General features: G+C 47.9%; 1 protein-coding gene across 1 annotated transcript in view; it reads left to right on the top strand.

The window, feature by feature from the left end:
* Window positions 1-488: 488 nt before the first annotated feature.
* SLC6A6 (solute carrier family 6 member 6) overlaps window positions 489-21,247 on the top strand; it is a 51,940-nt gene continuing 31,181 nt past the window's right edge. Inside the window, exons 1-2 of the mRNA XM_088450265.1 lie at window positions 489-629; window positions 20,528-20,764. Coding sequence (XP_088306391.1) covers window positions 20,536-20,764 — 229 coding nt within the window. The 5' untranslated portion in view covers window positions 489-629; window positions 20,528-20,535. The remainder of the gene's footprint in view (window positions 630-20,527; window positions 20,765-21,247) is intronic.

Raw genomic sequence — 21,247 nt, 5'->3', positions numbered from 1 at the left:
GTGTCTCTGTGTTACATGGCTCTATGTGTATGTGTGTGTATGTGTTACATGGCTCTATGTGTGTGTGTGTCTCTGTGTTACATGGCTCTATGTGTGTGTGTGTCTCTGTGTTACATGGCTCTATGTGTGTGTGTGTGTCTCTGTGTTACATGGCTCTATGTGTATGTGTGTGTATGTGTTACATGGCTCTATGTGTATGTGTGTGTATGTGTTACATGGCTCTATGTGTATGTGTGTGTATGTGTTACATGGCTCTATGTGTGTGTGTGTCTCTGTGTTACATGGCTCTATGTGTGTGTGTGTGTCTCTGTGTTACATGGCTCTATGTGTATGTGTGTGTATGTGTTACATGGCTCTATGTGTGTCTGTGGGTTGTTTTCCCCTACACGTGCTGCATACCGCTGGCCGCATCTCTCCACACAAGCCCCTCCCCTCCCATACCAAACCCCGCCCCATGGGCTACAGCCACGCCCCCGGCATATCTGTGTTTGATGGAGCCGGTGATTTTCCACCATGAGTCTGATACTATTATCTCGTATAGATACAGGGAGCCCGCAGCAGCCTCCATCCAGTGAGTGCACAGGGCAGGCTGCACTCACCCTCACACCCAGGCTGGAGCTGGACACAAGGTAAATGCTGCGCACAGCTGCCGCTGACATGGCCGGGTGATCCCCGCTCGTGTACTCATTACTGATGGGGGCTATTCATGCAAGCACTGCAGGGTAATCAGCTTTAGCAGTTGTGGAACTACAAATCCCAGCATGTCCTGCCAGCCTCTCTACATAACAATCGGAGAGCCACACGTTGACTACCTGTGGCTCACAGATGTGGAACTACTGGTCCCAGCATGGCCTGGAGAGTTGCGGGTTGTCTGACCTTGGCATACAGTAATAATGGTGGGGAGATATGTATGTACTGTTACTGCAATGTATGGGTTTAATGCATACAGCAGGATATTGTTCCAATGATGGTCTATAATGAAGATCTATGCAGTGTGTACAGGGGCAGTGCTGGGTGTATGGTAACCAGCCTGTTACTGGGGATGTATTATTCATGGGGGATTTTCACTGTTGTAAATCTGCCACTGATTTCCAAAAATAGCTGAAATCCACTAAAATCCCAGATTTTATAAGGAATCATTTGTTGGTGGAGCTGTCATTGTTTCCTGGCTGCTGGACTTTAGCTGGGTCTGTTCCTGTACCCCTCTCCATGTCACGGGCATATTGTTGCATTACCCTAAAGACCTCACCTTCACCCCTTTTTCTGACTAGCATTTCAGTAACCCCTTTAAATCTCTTCTATTTTCCATTCCCTCTGCTGTAAAGAGAACCTTGGTGTTGGTATATGCTGTCAGGTTTATCTGTTGTTGGAGTGTTTCTCACATTCACAAACCTGTTGCTATTGTGGCAATTATCTGATGTGGCTGGCTATGTACTATTACATGTTTTGTTTGCACATACTGTATACGAAGCCTTCTCTAGCCGCCTGTATGTGCTGTGTAAATATATTGGAAGAGGTTAGGGATTTTCTGTGCTGTGTTTCTCAGCAGAGTATCTTGTGCATTTTAATCCTTGCTGGAATTGGCTGTACAATATCTCTTTGTGATGTGTGTTGCAGCCTGTCCCCTGGCTTTCTAATGTCACTGGTGCCGTCCTGGCACAAACTGGGACACTCTAGTCCTGTATCTCACTGTCGTATGTTCTAAACCGGTCTACTACACCCACCAACTGGTGTACAGGTGCTAAACATAGGCGATAGAACGTACATCAAAATTGCATGAATACAAATACAATATGTAATTTCAAACAACTACATATGTACATGATTATAGCCAGCCAAAGCAGAGGTTCCCAAACTCGGTCCAGGTTTTAAGGATAGCCATGCTTGGGCACAGATGACTTATTTAGTACCTCAGTCTTTCGATTAGCCATCTTGCTCAGCCATGGATATCCTTACAACCTGGACCATTAGGGTGTCTTGAGGACTGAGGGCCTGATTCAGACCCGCTCGTTCGCTCTGAGCGATGTTCGCACAACTGCGCGTGCGTATGGGTCGTAATGCGCATGCACAAACCAGTCATTGCGGTCGGAAATTGTGCGCTCGTAAAACAGCGAGGGGCTGTTATTTTGATTGACAGAATGTACCGTTTGTGGGTGGTAACAGGGGAAGGTGCTTGAAAACGGGGGAGTGGAGATCCGAACGCAGGCGTGCCAAACGGTCAACACGGTGTTTAATGGGTGTGCATAATTAACAAAGCAGCGTCATCGACCACGTCACTTGGTTGTCTTTTAGCCTGAACTGCTCGCAGTGATAGCGGGAAGTAAATCCTACCACAAGCACTGCGAGCAGTTCAGATGCCTTTCGATGTTCCCGATTAATAAATACCGGAGATGACGTGTGATGCGAACGGCAAAGGGGCGTCTTTACAAAATAGCGAGCGCATTTTTTGGACGCTCGCTCTGACATAGAGGCGTCAACACACCGCAAAGAGCGAGCGCTCAATTTAAGTATCCGGCCCCTTTTTAAGAACGAGCGCCCGCAAGTAGCGTCCGGGTCTGAATCAGGCCCTGAGTTTGGGAATCTCTGTTCCGAAGAATACATATTCAGGCATTGCTGCTGTTTTGGTCTTATGCCAGTGCAGGATATTCGTTATTCCTTTGTGGCTGTTATTTATTAATGTTTACCACCTCTGCTGGGAGCTATCTCCATGGAAGCACTACCCTTTCTGCAGAGCGGAGCAGGAATGTCTCTTAAGACCTCTTTTATTGTTAGCTGACATAATGACATTAATGACGATTGGAGACATGACTCTGATAGGAGTTGCATACTAAATCTGCAATCAGTGCTCCTGGGGAACCTGCAAACGTGTCATTGGTTTCGTCTGACCATTAATAATTGGGCCTCAATAAAGCAACGCAGCACCAGGTATATACAGTACCACACGTATGGAATTTATTGTACATTGGGCCTTATTCAGGTTGGTACGCACGCAGCCGGTCGTTGTTTGTGCTCTGCGTATACATCGCAGTGAGCGTGCGTGAACAGGCCGCTACGATCGGGAAACCATCGCAGCGAGCACGCAGTCCCATCTCATAGTGACTGGGGGCGGAGAGGGGGAGGGTGCTCGGCAGAACGCAGGCGTGTCTGTGCGTTTGAACACCATTACAGGTGCGTGCATAATTAAGCACCTGCGATTGTATATGCTGGCAGAGGTCTGGATGGCGACAGGAAGTTTAGCAGTTTGTGAGGTAGCGTCAGGGCAACCACAACTGTGCGAATGGTTCCGATGTTACTGATTGTTTCGGTGACTTGTGGATGCATGTCATGGGAAGTGGGCGGCTTTATACAGTGATGGGCGTCTTGGTATAGTGCTGCGATTGCATTCATTACCATATTTTCGCAGCTAGCGGGTGCGTGCGAACGCAGCTGTGCGATCTGTGCTGAATCAGCCCCATTGTTTGCTTTTACCGATTATTCTCAAAGTACATAGCTGCTCATTATCAAGTTTTGGGTTTTAACTTCTCCAATTTTGGACATAATAAAGTTTCGCGGCCACGTGATTAAATAGGCCAACTTAATGGCGGTACTCCCAATTTTCTGAGCCTAAATGAATATAGGGCCTGATTCAGAGCCGCTCGCTCTGAATCAGGGCATGTTTTTTTTTTTTTTTTTTTCATCAGCCCGTTCGCAAAGCTGTGGGTGACCACCCACAGGTTGTGCGAGCGGCCTGGAGTCCGTCGCGATTATCGCAACCATCGGGCTTGCGACGAGACCCTGTGGTAGGGTCTCTGCTCCTGCAAGCCCGACATCACTAGTGATGTCAGTAGGGCCGCCCACAAACGCCAGGCCTTCCTAAGGGAACGCCTGCATTTGTGCAGCCACCCCCCCTCCCCGCCTACAAAACGGGGCGAGCTGTCACTCACCATCGACAGCCACCCCGTCTTGTAGCGAGCCCCATAGCGACTGAGCTGCCATCGCTGGACGGGTCTCGCACACGCCGGAGGCGGCGCATGCGCAGTGGGGGACCATCGACCCGCTTGCGAGCAGGTCTAAAGCAGGCCCATAGTCCGTCGTCTTCAGAAAATACATCAGATTGTGTATAATGCAACAGGCTAAATGCCTGTAAACACTATTGTGATGTCACTAAATATTATATATTCCCACATATTTAGCCCTGCAAGTGGACCTAAGGGGGGTATTTATCAAAGCTTGGAGAGAGATAAAATTGCGAGAGATAACAAATTAATCAGCTTCTAACTTATGTTTAAAAATGACAGGAGCTGATTGGTACTTTAACTCTCACAATTCTATCTCTCTCCAAGCTTTGATAAATACCCCCCTTAAGCTTACACCACCTGGTGGCAGAAACTATTACTTTTCGCATCATTTTTCTCAACTAAATCAATGTAATGCATAATCCACATTAATATGCACACATTACTTACTGTGACTAGCAGAATAGTGGGATTCCTGTTCCCCCTCCAGAACATGGGCATAAAGAACAGAACATGCAATGCCCAGCATTCTGGTAGGTGATTTCCCACCAGGCCCCTAGATTTGTGATCTATGTTGGGCTCTGTTGTAATTCTACTACTTTAATCATATAGTTTTATTATTCTGACCCACCATACTCTGTTGTCATGGAAACAGCCTGGCTCCCTCATACCATACTCTGTTATGAAGATGGTCTGGCTCCCTCATACCATACTCTGTTGTCATGGCGAAGGCCTGACTTCCTCATACCATCACATGCCATACTGTGATCATGGAAATATCCTGGCACCCTCATACATACTCTGTTGTCATGGAAACAGTCTGGCTCCCTCATACCATACTCTGTTGTCATGGAATCAATCTGGCTCCTTCATACCATGGTCTGTTATGTAGATGGTCTGGCTCCCTCATACCATACTCTGTTGTCATGGAGAAGGCCTGACTTCCTCATACCATCACATGCCATACTCTGAGATCATGGAAATATCCTGGCTCCCTCATACCATACTCTGTTGTCATGGAGATGGCCTGGTTCCTTCATAGCATAACATGCCGTACCATTCTCTGTTGTCATGGAAATGGCCAGGCTCCCTCATATCATACTCTGTTGCCATATAAATGGTTTGCCTCCATATTCTGTTATCCTAGAGACTGTCTGGCTCCTTCATGCCATACTCTGTTGTCATGGAAATGGCCAGGCTAGCTTATTCCATTACACATCATACCCTGTTGTAATTGAAATGGCCTGGCTTCCTCATACCATAACATGCCACACTCTGTCATGGATATGGCAATGAAAATTGTGTCTCTCTCATACCATACCCTGGGTTCATGGAAATATCCTGACTCCCTCATACTACATACCTCCCAACATGACCCTCTCCAGGAGGGACACAATGCTCTGGTCCTGGACTTCTCTGGTAATGTATGATTGGTGGCGGCTCTAGAGGCGGGGCTGCAGCACAGTCCAAAATTCAAATAGGGGAGTTACACCAACTGCCAGCGAGTCCCAGCCAGTGATGTTGGGCAGTGTGTGAACGACAGTTGGTGTGTCTCCCCTATTTGAATTATGAACTGTGCTGCAGCTCCACCTCTTACCAGGGAAGTCCAGGACCAGAGCATTGTGTCCCTCCTGGAGCGGGTCAGGTTGGGAGTTATGATATTATAGTCTGTTGTCATGGAAACAGTCTGTCTCACTCATACCATACTGTGTTGTCATGGAAATAGTCTGGCACCCTCATACCATAACCTAACTGGGGGCGGGATGTGCTATAGGCAAAAATACGTTCAAACCCCTGAAAATGCCATTTTTGGAGGTTTGACCGCATTTCTTAAATGTATCAAGGTCCGGAATGCGATGCATTCTGGAGCTTGGACCCGGTAGGTGAAGCCATCTGTCGATGGCGTTACCCAATAGAAGCCTAAGGGCTTCTTTCCGCAGTTCTAGTGGTGCACAGTTCTACACATGTGGGACTTCTGGGTATTAAATCTCTATCGCGAAGAACTTCTCTTATCAGGGGAGCTGTCCTATGCAGTTTTATTTGCATTTCTAGGTATATACCGGCGTAATTAATGTCGGTATGTACCCGATAAGTGGTGGGAGGTACCGCATCGCGGATGCAATGCATGGTACAGTGGTTCTCAAACTCTGTCCTCAGGACCCACACAGGTCACATTTTCCAGATCACCCAGCAGGTGCACAGGTGTATTAATTACTCAATGAAACATTGTAAGAGATCCACAGTTGGAGCTAATTATTTAACTAGTGAATCTGTGAGGAGACCTGGAAAACATGCACTGTTTGAGGTCCTGAGGACCGAGTTTGAGAACCTGTGGTATGCATAGTACATCCTGCCCATGCTCTGTTGTCATGAAAAAGGACTGTATCCCTCATACCATACAATATTCTGTTGTCATGGAAACGGCCTGGCTCCATCATACCATATTCTGTTGTCCTGAAACGACCTGGCTCCCTCATACCATATTAGAAAACTTGGCTCCCACACATTGCCATACCTCCCAACTGCCCCGCATTCAGTGGGACAGTCCCATTTTTCTAGGACTGTCCCGCCCGCAGTGCCTCACGCATACCTCCCAACATGACCCTCTCCAGGAGGGACACAATGCTCTGGTCCTGGACTTCCCTGGTAATTTATGATTGGTGGAGGCTCCAGAGGCGGGGCTACAGTACAGTCCAATATTCAAATAGGGGAGTCACACCAACTGCCAGTGAGTCCCAGCCAGTGATGTTTGGCAGTGTGTGAAATGACAGTTGGTGTGACTTCCCTATTTGAATTTTGAACTGTGCTGCAGCCCCACCTCTTACCAGGGAAGTCCAGGATCAGAGCATTGTGTCCCTCCTGGAGCGGGTCATGTTGGGAGGTATGCCTCACGGTTGGGGGGAGCACAAATCGCTGCTCTGCATAACAGAGCAGTGGGCAAGAAGAGATAGAATAGAAGCCATTTATTCACTAGTATAGCGAGATCCTGGGGGCTGCCCAGCATTGCGGAGAGTGCTGGACATGTCCCCATAGTGACGACAGCTGGGGTACTGTGAGGTTCCACCCCCAATTCTGGGCGTCTCTGTCCCTTTACATGAAGACACCCCCCCCCTTTTCAGATGCGCGCCCCTACAGCGCCAACATGTCCCGAATAGATCGACTTAAAAGTTGGGGAGTATGCATTACGCGGGTCATGCCGTGCTAAAAATGTGGTTAATGTTACAGATATCCTGTTGAAATTGATTAATAAATGTTTCCCATCAAGAGCTACTTCCTCTACGAGGTTTTGCTAATCTTAAAAATAGAATGTGATCCCCCCCATCCCCCCCACCCCCCCCCCCCCAACCATCGCTGACTCATATTGAGCAACGGAAGAGGATGTAATTTAAAAGACCAATAAGTGTGTATATAAAATAGGATCAGGAACTGCGGATGGAGCGATACAAAAACTTGAGTTCATGAGAGCGAGAACTTTCAAAAAATTACCTCTCGCCCTGATTACTACCTATAACAGAAGATCCCTCATAATGAGCATCATTTCTGAGCAAAACTAGGCTTTTTTTACTTGCAATTCTTGTCAAATCTGTCGTATTCAACTCCAAATCAGCGAAAACGGAACCCGGCGAATTCGAAACCAGCGAAAAGTCCTGTCAGCCTGACACCCCCCAAAAGAAGCACTGACATTGGGGATCTCTATAGATACCCCCGAATAGGCCTGCTGAAGGTATTTGGGGTACTTAAATGGTCTCAATAGCTGCTAATTAGCGTCTTGCATGCGGGGCATTACGGGCCTGCTGGTACCTGTAGTTCCACAGCAAAAGCAATATTAAAATAAACACAGGACAAACACCGTCTAAAGTAAAAGTTTATTAAAACATACAGTACATGCGCACACACTCTCTCACATACTCCTCTATGTATCACTGACGCCCTTCACATCCTCTTCTCCATGTAGAAAATCCATAAAGTACATGTAAAAATATATCCATACACCCCTTCTCCTAGTAGGCATCCCCAGACTTGGCAAAATAAAAACACGAATTTGGCGGACCCATGGACTTTAGTCCGAATGAGAGCTCACCGGCGGGATTCCACTATGGAAACTCCGCCGCTGAGCGTTCATTGGCTGAGAGAGGCGAGCCTTCCGCCTCTCGGCCAATGAACGGTTCCCACCATTGAAGTCAATAGTGAGAACCGCAAAGGTGACTTAAGGTCGTTTGTCCCCTGTATTTAAGCAAAACCAGCACTGGTCACTAAAATCCCAGGGCAGTTTGCTCTTGGGGGGGGGGGGGGCACGATAGATTGGGTGAACATCGTGCAGCTTTTGCGGCACATTATTCGCTGGAGCTGCTGGAGAGAGGGCCTGATTCAGAGCCGGACGCTATTTGCGGACGGTCGTTCTGAAAAAGGGGCCGGCTATTTAAATTGAGCGCTCGCTCTTTGTGGTCTGTGGACGCCTCTATGTCTGAGCGAGCGTCCGAAAAATGCGCTCGCTATTTTCTAAAGACGCCCCTTGGCCGCTCGCATCATACGTCATCTCCTGTATTTATTAGATTAATCGGGAACATCGAAAGGCATCTGAACTGCTCGCAGTGCTTGTGGTAGGATTTACTTCCCGATATCACTGCCAGCAGTTCAGGCTAAAAGACAACCAAGTGACGTGGTCGATGACGCTGCCTTGTTAATTATGCACTCCCATAAAACGGCGTTTTGACCGTTTGGCACGCCTGCGTTCGGATCTCCACTCCCCGTTTTCAAGCACCTTCCCCTGTTACCACCCACAAACGCCTCATTCTGTCACTCAAATTACCAGCCCCTCGCTGTTTTACAAGCGCATGATTTCCGACCGCAATGACTGTTTGGCGCATGCGCATTACGACCCATACACATGCGCAGTTGTGCGAACATCGCTCGGAGCGAACGATCGGCCGCTTACAAGCGGCTCTGAATCAGGCCCAGAGTTCAATGGAGATTTAATACGACATTGGATCGTTTGGAAATCGCACCGTGTATGGGCCCCTTCACTCTATGAACCACTCAGGAGAGGTTAAAAACTGTGCAAGAGTTATACTATCAGCCTTAATTGAGGATCATACTCAGTATCGCTATTGTGGACATGATTGGCGCTGTAATTGCAAAAATAGTTCAATGCTCTTTGCAGACGGTGCATCAAGCCAGGATTTTTAAGTTTGTGTAAAATGGGTATTAGTGACCGTAATTACTACTCTGGTCTAATTCTTTATTCCTTATATATATATATATATATATATATTGAAGACGTTATTGCCAATCATGTAAGAGAAAAGATCTATAGTAGTTATAACAACCCTATTATTTTAAGATACTGTAATAATATAACCTATATCTTTATTATCGCTGAAACCAGCAGCTAGTCTGTTCTGGAGCAGCCGGGAATGATACTTACCAGCACTTTTCAAGTTAGCAATCTTGGTTAGAGTTATTATACTTCTACCTATATGACACATAAGTAAATTCTCGCCAAACATAGAATTTCATCTCACTAATACTGCGAGATATGAGTCAATTTCTTCCCCCAGCTCATACAATGGAGACATTTGTATAATCTACGATTAATGTTAATCATTCCTTCGCATACTGTAGGTAGGATTTGTCTTTTGTCTTTCCTCGTCTTATATTAAACAATACCCAATAAAAGTAAATGCATAAATAATGTTTATTCTTCAGGTTCTCATACAAGCCATATTTTGGAGATTAATACTAAGGGCCGTATTCAATTAGCCGTGAAAAGTGCAGTTTGAAAACAGGCGAAACGTACGAATCTGAGGAAACTTTTTTGTCTTCAAAGTATCTCCATATTCAATTCCTCGGAGTTTTCACCTACGCGAAAACTTCATAGGCAAAAGGCAGGAGAAAAAAAGTGCAAAATCCATATTTTGGGCTACAAATGTGGGTTCAGAACCCTTTGGATACCCCCCCCCGCCCTGGTGACTAATAGGGCAAAAAATAAATAAATAAATAAATATAAAAATAACTTAATTTACCCCAAAAAAACACATGGAACTTTTGTCCGCTCGCAAGTGGGTCGATGGTCTGCACTGCGCATGCGCACGACGGAGGGAGCTCCGTCGTGCGCATGCGCGAGATGCGACGATCGAAGGACTTTCCTTCGCTCGTAGTGTCTGATCAAAGGGGGCGTGCTGTCGATGTTGATTGACAGCACGCCCCCTTTGGTGGGCGTGCCAGGGGCGTGCCTGCCAGACGGAGGCGTTCCCAAGGGAACGCCTACCGTCAGAAGCCAGCCCCACTGACATCACTAGTGATGTCAGTGGGAGTGATTTTGGCTCTGATAGAGCCAAAATCACTCCTGACCTTGCGGTTGAGAAACTCAACCGCAGGCTTCTGCTCGCAGTGGCGATGGTCGCGATGGTCAAGACCATCGCGACCATCATCCTGCACGCTCGTATATGCTGTGGGTGGTGACCCACAGCTATACGAGCGTCCAGGAGGACGCTCCATTTTAATGGAGGTGGGCCCTGATTCAGAGCGAGCGCTCTGGTCAGAGCGTCCGGCTCTGAATCGGGGCCTTAGACACTACCGTGAACCTTCCCCTCACAGCCAAGCAGTAACTTGATGTGCAGGGAGCGTTCCCAGACACCGCAGGTCCTTCAAGTGTATAACATGAATCACATGGAAGTCATGCAGCTGATTTAACGTATATGAACAAACAGTAAAGATGTATATTGTACACATTTTTCTACTTGAATAAGCAAAACACCTACATACATACATGCACCCTTTTCTTTGCCTAAAACACCCGTCACCACCCCAACAGGTTTTCCCAACATTACAGCACATCTCACGCGCTCTATTGTGCTTTAAGGGGCCTATTTCTCACACATCTCGAGATGGCGCTAGCAGCCATGGAAGCGACGGCCTAGAGGCTCTCCCATGTGCTTACAGCTGCTCCTCTCGCAGCTGCACCAAACAAAGCAGGGAGACCCAAACTGGGCCGACGGGACCAGATAACCACCCCGGCACATACTTAAGCCCTGCATTAGGGTTAATGACAAATTTTCCTAAAATCTAGGAGCCAGGATGAAAGTGAAGGAGCCAGACCACTGCCCCCCCAAAAAATGACAGGAGTGATTGAGGAGCACAGCTCTGTGTTATACACACTATACTGGTCCACAAAATGGTCACAGTTGAATGGATACAGTAACATGGAGGCCCCTCACTGCTCTGCACAACTCCCCTGCTCCACCCTCCAGTAATAACGGACCACATTTCACATAAATAATGGTGCCAGAAAGTACAACAAGACCCCCCTCCCCTCGTGGTCACACCACTATCCCTCTGATGCCGCTCCGCAATCCCTGGCCACGCATAGACCCTATTACCGGAGAGCTCTATGCAGCCGGAGACAGTAGACAGCGGGGACGTACAGGAGGATCAGCGTAGACTGGGACAGACAGCAGGGATCAGAGCAGGCCATGATGTAGAGGAGTCGTCGGTGCAGGCCGGGACGGACACAGGCACAAGAGTCACCGCAGGCGAAACACAGCACATGCACTCCTGTACATGATATGAACACCGCAATACTATAGGCACTAATCTCCGCCAGAGCTGATGAGGATCTGCTTCCTCCCTCACTGCAAAATCTAGTAGCCAGGCAGCAAAATCTGGAAGTCATGGCGACCTGGCCCCCGGGAGTTGTCGAGCTCTGCCCTAAGGTACACTTGCGTCTTCACTCTACTTGACCAGTAAAACATTTAAACCATATCCTACTTGTAGAGATGCAATTAATTTTTTTAATTGCGGAGCTTCATCTAGGGACAGAGTAGTTACACAATGGACATCTGAGAAGATGGAAGTCTTTTACAAATGCGATATGCGCAAGGCAGCGGGACTCAGGAGGTGTCTGCTTGGAACAACCATTTATCACAAGCACTGTCCTAGATGAACGGAAATCGCATCTTATCACGGCAATAATAATGTTCATTCTAGCACCCTGCACCAGTCACAACCTGTCATAACCTGGGCAGTTCCTTCTCTCCTGCCTGGGCAGTTCCTTCTCTCCTGCCTGGGCAGTTCCTTCTCTCCTGCCTGTGCAGTTCCTTCTCTCCTGCCTGTGCAGTTCCTTCTCTCCTGCCTGTGCAGTTCCTTCTCTCCTGCCTGTGCAGTTCCTTCTCTCCTGCCTGTGCAGTTCCTTCTCTCCTGCCTGTGCAGTTCCTTCTCTCCTGCCTGTGCAGTTCCTTCTCTCCTGCCTGTGCAGTTCCTTCTCTCCTGCCTGTGGTGTCGCTCTCTGGTGCATCTAAAACATTAAGCGGTTGCAACAAACTGCTGAGCTATATACCAGAGTGTGGTAGAAGCACCAGAGCAGAGAGATACACCCCAGGCAGGCTGTGACAGGTGCATGGTGCTAGAATGAAGACTAAATAAGAAATTCCTGCTCTTTGTGACTGTTATCTTACTAAATAAATAATTTTGAAAACTTTTCACCACCTTTCGAAGGTGCAGGACAATATGTGACCCTTGTATACTTTCTCTCTTGATATTTCTCATAAGTTTTTATTTTTTTTACTTAGAAACCTTTTATTTATAGGGTCCCACAAAGGGTCTGCAGCACCATACAGAGGGCAAACGGGATCCGGTCTAAAGATCTACAGTAAAAAGGAAGACCATGTCTAGCTAGATACCAGATGTTACACAGTCAATAGGTCGACAGGGACAAAAGGTCGACACACTAAAGGTCAACGTGTAAGAAGGTTGACAAGTACAAATGGTCGACACATGATTTTTTTTTTTTCTTACATTTTTCTTTTAGGGTTAGGCACTTATCCCGATTGTTAGGCACCAGGAGTTAGGGTTAGGCACTAGAAGGGACGGTTAGGGTTAGGCACCAGTAGTTAGGGTTAGGCACCAGGAGGTAGGATTAGGGTTAGGCACCAAGGGGAGGGTTAGGGTGAAGATTAGGGTTTGGAAAAAACAAATGTGGCGACCATTTACATGTTGACCTTTTGACCCGTACGATCATTTGCACCTGTCAACCTTCTTAAATGACGACCTTTAGTGTGTCGACATTTTGTCCCTGTCGACCTTTTGTCTGTCTAACAGCTGGGGTCTATCTAGACATGGTCTACCTTTTTACTGTAGATCTTTCAATCCACATCCGTGCAAACAGAACTAGATTACAAACATAACAGGACAGGCAGATGTGAATAGCTGTCAGCACCTATTGAGTATGGAATCTCCTGCAATGTGGCTCCAGTGCTGCTTATGAGGTTTTTTTGCAGAGGATGCAGGAAAGGTTTGTAGGTCGTGTCAAAGGGCTAATACAGCGACTGCTCAGCCGTTTGCTTAACGGCCCTGACACAAGCACAGTGAGTGAGTGATTATATGGGAGGAGAGGTACAGGGGGAGGGGGGCTGACACTACGAATGAAGTGCGGAATCTTTGCACCTCATCCAAATGTTCAGTGCCGCAATTTGTGCCATTGAGGAGCAGGGGATGGGGGTACAATGACGCATCTTCAAGCTCCCGTCCCAGGACACTGGTCTATTCTCCGCAGAGGGTGGGACAGCAACGCGAAATTCGGGAGTGTGACGTGCATTCCGGGAGAGTAGGCAAACCTGCGGAGCTGACATGCCAGGATTTCTCTTGCCTGAGGAGCTGAGCAGCTGAGCATGCCAGGAGTTCTCTTGCCTGTGGAGCTGAGTATGCCAGGATTTCTCTTGCCTGCGGAGCTGAGCATGCCAGGATTTCTTTTGCCTGCGGAGCTGACCATGCCAGGATTTCTCTTGCCTGAGGAGCTGAGCATGCCAGGATTTCTCTTGCCTGAGGAGCTGACCATGCCAGGATTGCTCTTGCCTGAGGAACTGAGCATGCCAGGATTTCTCTTGCCTGAGGAGTTGACCATGCCAGGATTTCTCTTGCCTGCGGAGCTGACCATGCCAGGATTTCTCTTGCCTCTGTATATGAGAATGTATTACATGAGCACAGCTCATCAGATGGTGAACGCTGATCAGCAGTAAAAATAATTTAGTAGCCGGTTGAACTTCCTGCTGAACCCCGGTCAGTCAGCGCTCAGCAGGAAATACTAGTGCTGCCATTCTGGTAATCCCAGTGCTGCCATTCTGGTAATCCCAGTGGTGGATTCTGGTAATTCCTGTGGTGGATTCTGGTAATCCCAGTGACAGATTAGATTTGTGTTTGTGTACCTTTGGCAGAGCCTATATGATGGTATATGAGTATATATGCAGCTATATTCTGGCACCATTATTATTATTATTATTATTATTATTACGTCATGTGTTTGGGCATAGGGGTGTCCTGCATATAACGCATGGCTACATCTGTGAGCATCGCCCTAGCCTGTTCTGTTATTTCAGCTGCATGCAGCGTCCTACAGACACTGTTCTCCATTCCCAGGGCCCACACTGTGGGAAGAGGTGAGTGGGTTATACCACATTGCAGGGAGTTGCCGATCCCCCATCATATCCCGCTTTGCTCCCTAGGTCTTTGGTTGTTTTTGTAACCCGGCCTCTCATCCTGTTTACCAGCAAGAACCAAACATCACCTGGCTATGACAAAGCAATGCATTCCCTGACAGCCCTATACTGGTGACTGAGTCACACGTCGGCAATGTCCGGCTTTCCAGCTTATTGCAAAGGGCTCTACAAGGAAATGGCTCTTCTTATCGTTCTTCTTTGGGCAATCCCTACTCTTTAGGGCCCCAAACCCTTCTCTTGACCCCCCCTAGACACATGTCTCTCCTGCACCCTACCGCTGACATCTGTGAGTGGAGAGATTGCTCTTAGTGCTGGGCATGAACCTGACGCTCCGTATGGATTTGCTGAATGTGACGCCTAATTGTGCAGAAGCGGCTCAGAACTACCCCCGGCCTGTGCCAACTCCTGTAACAACTAGTGTAGGATGGGATGACGACCCCCTGCGGGATTTCCTGCAATTAGGTAACTGTAGGAGTACATGGGGAAGGGGGGTTCTATGCAGCTGGGGTTGTTCAGAGGCCCTTTTAAGAAATAATTTATTTTTAATTTTTATTATTATTATCTAAACCAGCACAGTATGGTCAGGAAGAGAAGGACGTGGTCAGGGTAACAAAAATATATCAGGGACCAATATAAAACATCTTGGAAAAGTTGCAGAGTTAAACATAGGCCGGTTTGCGGAGCATATTTTGGGCGTTATCTCGCTGCGCATGCTCCTGATCTGATCCCAGGCAAGTAGGTTAATGCACAGTTGCATCTCCAATTATGAGTGTAGTAACCGGGCTGTACTGTGGCACTGTGGGAGTGGGTGTGAGAGTGTCAGGACCAATAGAAAGCCGCTCGCAGGGAGATTGCAGCTTCTTATTGGTCCTCCTGATCACGTAGCCACTCGGCAGTCAGTTTAAAATACTGCACAGAAAATGTTCCGCCAGATATTGGGAGTTGCACTGAGAAGCAACCCGTGATGCAGGAGCACAGCTAACAGACCCACAGAAAAGAGAAGATTCCCTCCAGCACACTGCAGCAATATTAGCAAAAGTACTTGAATCCTACATGATAATAGAAATTCAGAGGTATTGGTTGCATACATTTGCAAATATATGATTAAGCTCCGGGCCAGCATCAAGGCTCCTCTATACCGGCGTCCCTAACATTAAGGGGTTCACGTCCGAGGCGCAAAGCAGCCCAAAAGAACCCAGCCAAGGACCACTCCCAGGGCATCACACGAAAAATGGAAGAAAGGTGATAGTGAAGTGTAAAGTATAGATGTGTAAAGATAATCAATAAGTGTTAATATAATAAGAAAGAATTAAAATTACATAAATAATAAACAAACAAATGGAAAGGTGATGAAAATATATCTATGTGAATTTGTAGTATTTTTGCTAATATTGCTGCAGTGTGCTGGAGGGAATCTTCTTTTTTTCTGTGGTTCAGTATAAACCCCGCTCTTTACAAGCACCTGAGCAATATCATTAAGCTGATGTGAGCGACCACCATACTTTCTTTTTACAGCTAAGAGACCCCTGACCCACTACCCTCATTAGAACACTCAGGCAGCAATTCCTACCTCCTCTGTCACAATTCAAGAGGTACAGTCGTGATCGGGCTGAAAGGTTGGGAGGTATGTCAGGATCTGCGTGGCATCCAAAGGGTTCTCTTATGGGTAGGGAACAGGACGGGGGCTGACCCAACAGTCAGAAGAGATTCCCCCGTGCGATCCGGTACCATGCTCCTTCAAAGAAGCCCAATAGGCAGCATGCTTAATGAAATGGAATGTGGGGGGGGGGGGCGGCCATGCCAAGGAGAGTAAGGGCATTGGGAGTTTGAGAATGACGCCCACAAGCCTTATTTTCTTTTAATTAGAGATGTTTTTTTTTTTTAATTTATAATTCTGATACATATTTCTAGATCCTCCCCGCCAAGCACCGATTAGCCCTGTAAGTCGAACATTGCCGCAGGTATAAAACCACCATATCTGGATGCCCACCACAGTACATGTTCCCTCTATTAATAATCCGCTTCAGCTTTTTGGCAAAGATAAGGCCAGCTGTGATAACTCCCTAACCCTTATAAACCTAACACTAGGGAGGGAGCGTGGGAGTGACCGCTGGAGGCCTGATTACAAATGTCTCCAAGCCCTTCACTAACGTCCCCTGTATTAAGAGTCGTCATGAGGATCCTAATGCTGGCATCCCACCCACTGGCGCGACCATTACTTAATGTAACTGCACACATTGACGTTGCCCAGTTTGGGGCACGCGCACTATTCACTGCTGTGCCCACTAGACTGTATTTTACACCTGACTGCTCCCTTCAGCAATCTGTGGCACCTGGCGTGAGGCTGTTCCGTTCCTGCTTTCGGACCTGCTGAGAATCCATCCTGCTCCTGATTACGCTACAGGTACTAAGGCGGAGGAAGACGTCAGCATTTTCATGGATCAATGACTCCCCTTGACTGTGCCGACATTTGCGGGGGTAACCCGAGACTCGGGAAATAAAGCATTTCTGTTTCATGCACTTCTTCCAGGTCGCATCTTGTAGAAAAAGCCGCGTGGTGTTGCTGCGACTACAGCAGATTGTCATTTCTCATTGGAACTCGCATTTCTCGGGTGCGCACGTTTGTGAGTTGATGATGTGGTTTGTATCCCCCAATGGGTAGGAGAAGCCGAATAATTATACAAATCATGTCGCCGTGCCCGGGCTCCCTCTGGGTTTGGTGCAGAACGCGCCACAAACAGGCTTAAAAAAATGCTTTTTTAAAAATGGCATATTTCCAAATTCCACCCATCGTCAGAGTTTGGTGGTGTATGCATCTGGTTTACATTGGATGTGCGTCACTGACACACTCGTACAATGTTATTAACCATTACTCGAATATGCAACAAACACATTTTCTATTAGGCATCAATCAATGAAGTCTCTCAGACATTGGACCTCATTTGCAACCGGGTCAATGTTTAGGCCATGCGTACGCACAGCGGCCGCACTGCGCGTGCGCAAGCCCCAGAGCGAGAGAGAAATTCTCCCTGGGGCTTGCGGTTGCCGGGACCCAACCTTATGGTCTCGTCGCAAGCCCTGATGGTCGCGATGGTCTTGACCATCGCAACCATCAACCTGGTTGGTCGCTAAAGCTGTGGGTGGTAACCTACAGCTTAGCTAGCGACCAGGAGGCCGCACTTGAAAAGTCAAGCGGCCGCCCTCATTCAGAGCGAGCGCTCTCTTCTTGCGACCGCCTCTGAATGAGGGCCATTGCCCCCTGGACAAGCCCTACTGCCTATAGAACCCTATTGTTTATGCAGATGCTGAGCAGTATTACACGGTAAATACTGTTACCCTGTTGTGTACGGTACATCAGCTGCTGCATAGAATAACTGTACTGTGATTGTGAAACAGTCCAGCTGCACATATATAAATATACAGATCTGCTAACACCTCCCTGATTGCCGCATGCTGGGATTCTAATCGGGGAACATTTCCATGGCTGTCAGGTTACTTGTGTGTAATAGTAACCTCCAATATTAGGCAATTGTGTCTCCCTGGATCTGATTCAGCTTAAGGCTCTCTCCCATGTTATTCTCTGAGCTGCAACAGGATCTCATTCAAGCTGATAACGGCTAAGATTGCAAAGTCCAAATGCTGGATAACGTGTGAAAAGTTCTGTGTTCCTGATATCCACGCATTAAGCGGTGCCTGTTGTCTGCACACAGCGAAGGAAGCCATATTGGAGCCTGAACCAGTCTCCATTAGGCTGCAGATAGTACAGTCTCTATAAACTTATCTTGCACACACCTGTGCCTCATGCCTCAGTGGTGTCAGTGGCTTTTAGGGAGTTTGAAGGCTGCAGTATTGTTTTAGCAGATATAATGGCTGCCTCTGTTATAAGCCGGTAACGGATACACGTAGCTTTGTCATGCCAGCAGGAGTTTGGAATACAGACCTGAGAAATTGTCCAACAATGGACGTCTCAGTAGGTTATGTAGCAGAAATACACAGTTAATAACGCTTGTTTGGAGTACGTCTGTCACTGTCATTGTGTTTCTGTTTAGGTAATGGGGCCCGTACATCAGCAATCATGGATGCTGATAGAGGTCCGAGATCTGGGGATACGCTCTTGAGAGTGGGCAACTTGGGGAAGGGGGAGGGGTTGTCTTTATAAATACATGTACGTAATGCGCTTACAGCAGGTATTCAACAGGCAGCCCTCTAGCTGCTGTGTGGAACTACACATCCCAGCATGCCCTGCCACAGTTGTCCTATTAGGGCACTGTGTGTATGAGACTGTATGTGGGCAGTGGAGTATATTGGTGTTGGTCTGAAGGTGGTGTCATGGGTCCATATGTGGAGGGTGGGATGCGGTGACCTTACCGACGGCCGGGGTGCCAGGCGTTGGAATCCCGACAGTGGAATCCCGATCCGGGACTAAAGATAGGCGTCGAAATCCTGACAGCCGGCATCCCAAATGAAGGCAAGCAGGGGGGGTGGAGTGGGGCTTGGGTTTAGCCACCCCCGGGGGTACTTAGGGTTAGGCACCCACCTGGGGGTGTTGGAGGCTACTGGGAGGGAGGGTTAGGGTTAGGCACCCCCACGGGAGGGTTAGGGTGTGGGGAGGGGGGGGGGGGGGTTAGGCACCACCCTGGGAGTTTTAGGGTTAGGCACCACCAAGGGAGGGTTAGGGGGGGAGGGTTACCCTACTTACCTCCTCCTGTCGGGATCTCGAACCTTCGGGCTCCCAGCATCGGTATGAGAACCGATGGCTGTTCAGCCGTCTGTATTTCATACCAATTCTGTGGAGGGCATTTGGATGGAGCTGGTGACATGAAGCTATATGTGATGGGTCCTTGGCTGGAGGTGGTGGCATAAGGCTGTATGTAGTGGGCATAGGTTTGTTGGTGGTGACATGAGTATTGTGTGGTGGGCACGGGGCTGCCGCTGGCATGAGACTTTGTGGCTGTACCTACCTAGACCTAGAGAGGCACATGTCTTTACAACACCATACCTCCCAACATGACCCTCTCCAGGAGGGACACAATGCTCTGGTCCTGGACTTCCCTGGTAAGAGGTGGGGCTGCAGCACAGTTCAAAATTCAAATAGGGGAGTCACACCAACTGTCATTTCACACACTGCCAACATCACTGGCTGGGACTCACTGGCAGTTGGTGTGACTCCCCTTTGTGAATTTTGGACTGTCCTGCAGCCCCGCCCCTGGAGCCTCCACCAATCACAAATTACCAGGGAAGCCCAGGACCAGAGCACTGTGTCCCTCCTGGAGAGGGTCATGTTGGGAGGTATGCAACACTGCTGAGAATGAATCCACAAGCCTCATACACAGGGTTTTATCCTATGTACAGCAGGTTGTATAGTAAGTAGGGAGGAGCAGGCACAGAGTGACTGACAGTCTAGTAGTCTTTGCAGAAATACACTCTATGTATTGGTTGAATCATACGCTGTGGACGGGCAGTGATATTACAGCAATAGTCTTAGCTTTTTTGACCTGTATATGATTCCTTAACCCTTTGTACAAAACGTGGGAGGAGTTTCAGCTCTATGTAATGTAGCTGTGAGGTAATACTGTGTAACATAGCTGCTGCGGAATATCAGGGTAACACTGAACAGTGTATTATACCTTCATGGTTCATAGTGGACATTTACATTTTGTGGTTAATTTAATATATCTTTTATATGAAATAGACAATTTACTCATTTGTACAGCAGAAATGTACTTCTAAAAACATGCTATATTTTGAGCCTCCTGTTCAGTGCAACTCTGGACCCTCGTATTACGTATTCTCGTCTGGACCCTCGTATTACGTATTCTCGTCTGGACCCTCGTATTACGTATTCTCGTCTGGACCCTCGTATTACGTATTCTCGTCTGGACCCTCGTATTACGTATTCTCGTCTGGACCCTCGTATTACGTATTCTCGTCTGGACCCCCATATTACGTATTCTCGTCTGGACCCTCGCACTACGTATTATCGTCTGGACCCCCATATTACGTATTCTCTGTTGTGAACCTCTTCCCTCTCTTCCCTGGCAGGTGCAGCGATGTCCAACAAGGAGAAGTTACAGTGTCTGAAGGACTTTCATAAAGACATCCTGAAGCCGTCTCCGGGGAAGAGCCCGGGGACCCGTCCGGAGGATGAAGCTGACGGGAAGCCCCCACAGAGAGAGAAATGGGCCAGTAAGATTGACTTTTTGCTGTCGGTGGCTGGTGGGTTCATCGGCCTTGGGAACGTGTGGAGGTTCCCGTACCTCTGCTATAAGAACGGCGGAGGTAAGTCTGGCGGCTTCTTACAGACGTATTTCCTCCAAAGTGAATAACTAAATACAAGTATCAGGTGTTAGAGATTAACGAACATTGTTGCTGTTTGAACTATACCAGTGATTCTCAACTCCAGTCCTCAAGTACCAACAGCAGGGCATGTCTTCAGGATTTCCGTCCGTGGGAACGGGTGGGATAATTACAGCCCCACCAAAATAGATAAACTCACCAGTGCATGATTAAAGATATCCAGAAAACATGAACCATTGGATGTCTCCCTCTCCCTCCTGGGTATACACACCTAAGCCTGTCCACCTACAGCAACGATTTTTTCAACCGATGTGCTGCGGCACAGGGTTCTCAGGTGTGCCGCCAGAGATCTGCCCACCAGTTTATTGCTCAACCACCAGTGCACATCCCCGCTGCCAGTTTATCTTAAAACTTTGGGCCCGGGGCTGCGCTGGGCTCTTCCGGGTTGCATAGACACAGCCCGGG

Source organism: Taudactylus pleione, unplaced genomic scaffold (assembly GCF_031769625.1).
Source record: "Taudactylus pleione unplaced genomic scaffold, aTauple2 ptg000512l, whole genome shotgun sequence".
In the NCBI taxonomy this organism is placed as follows: Eukaryota; Metazoa; Chordata; class Amphibia; order Anura; family Myobatrachidae; genus Taudactylus; species Taudactylus pleione.
This window is presented reverse-complemented; position numbering and strand designations above follow the sequence as displayed.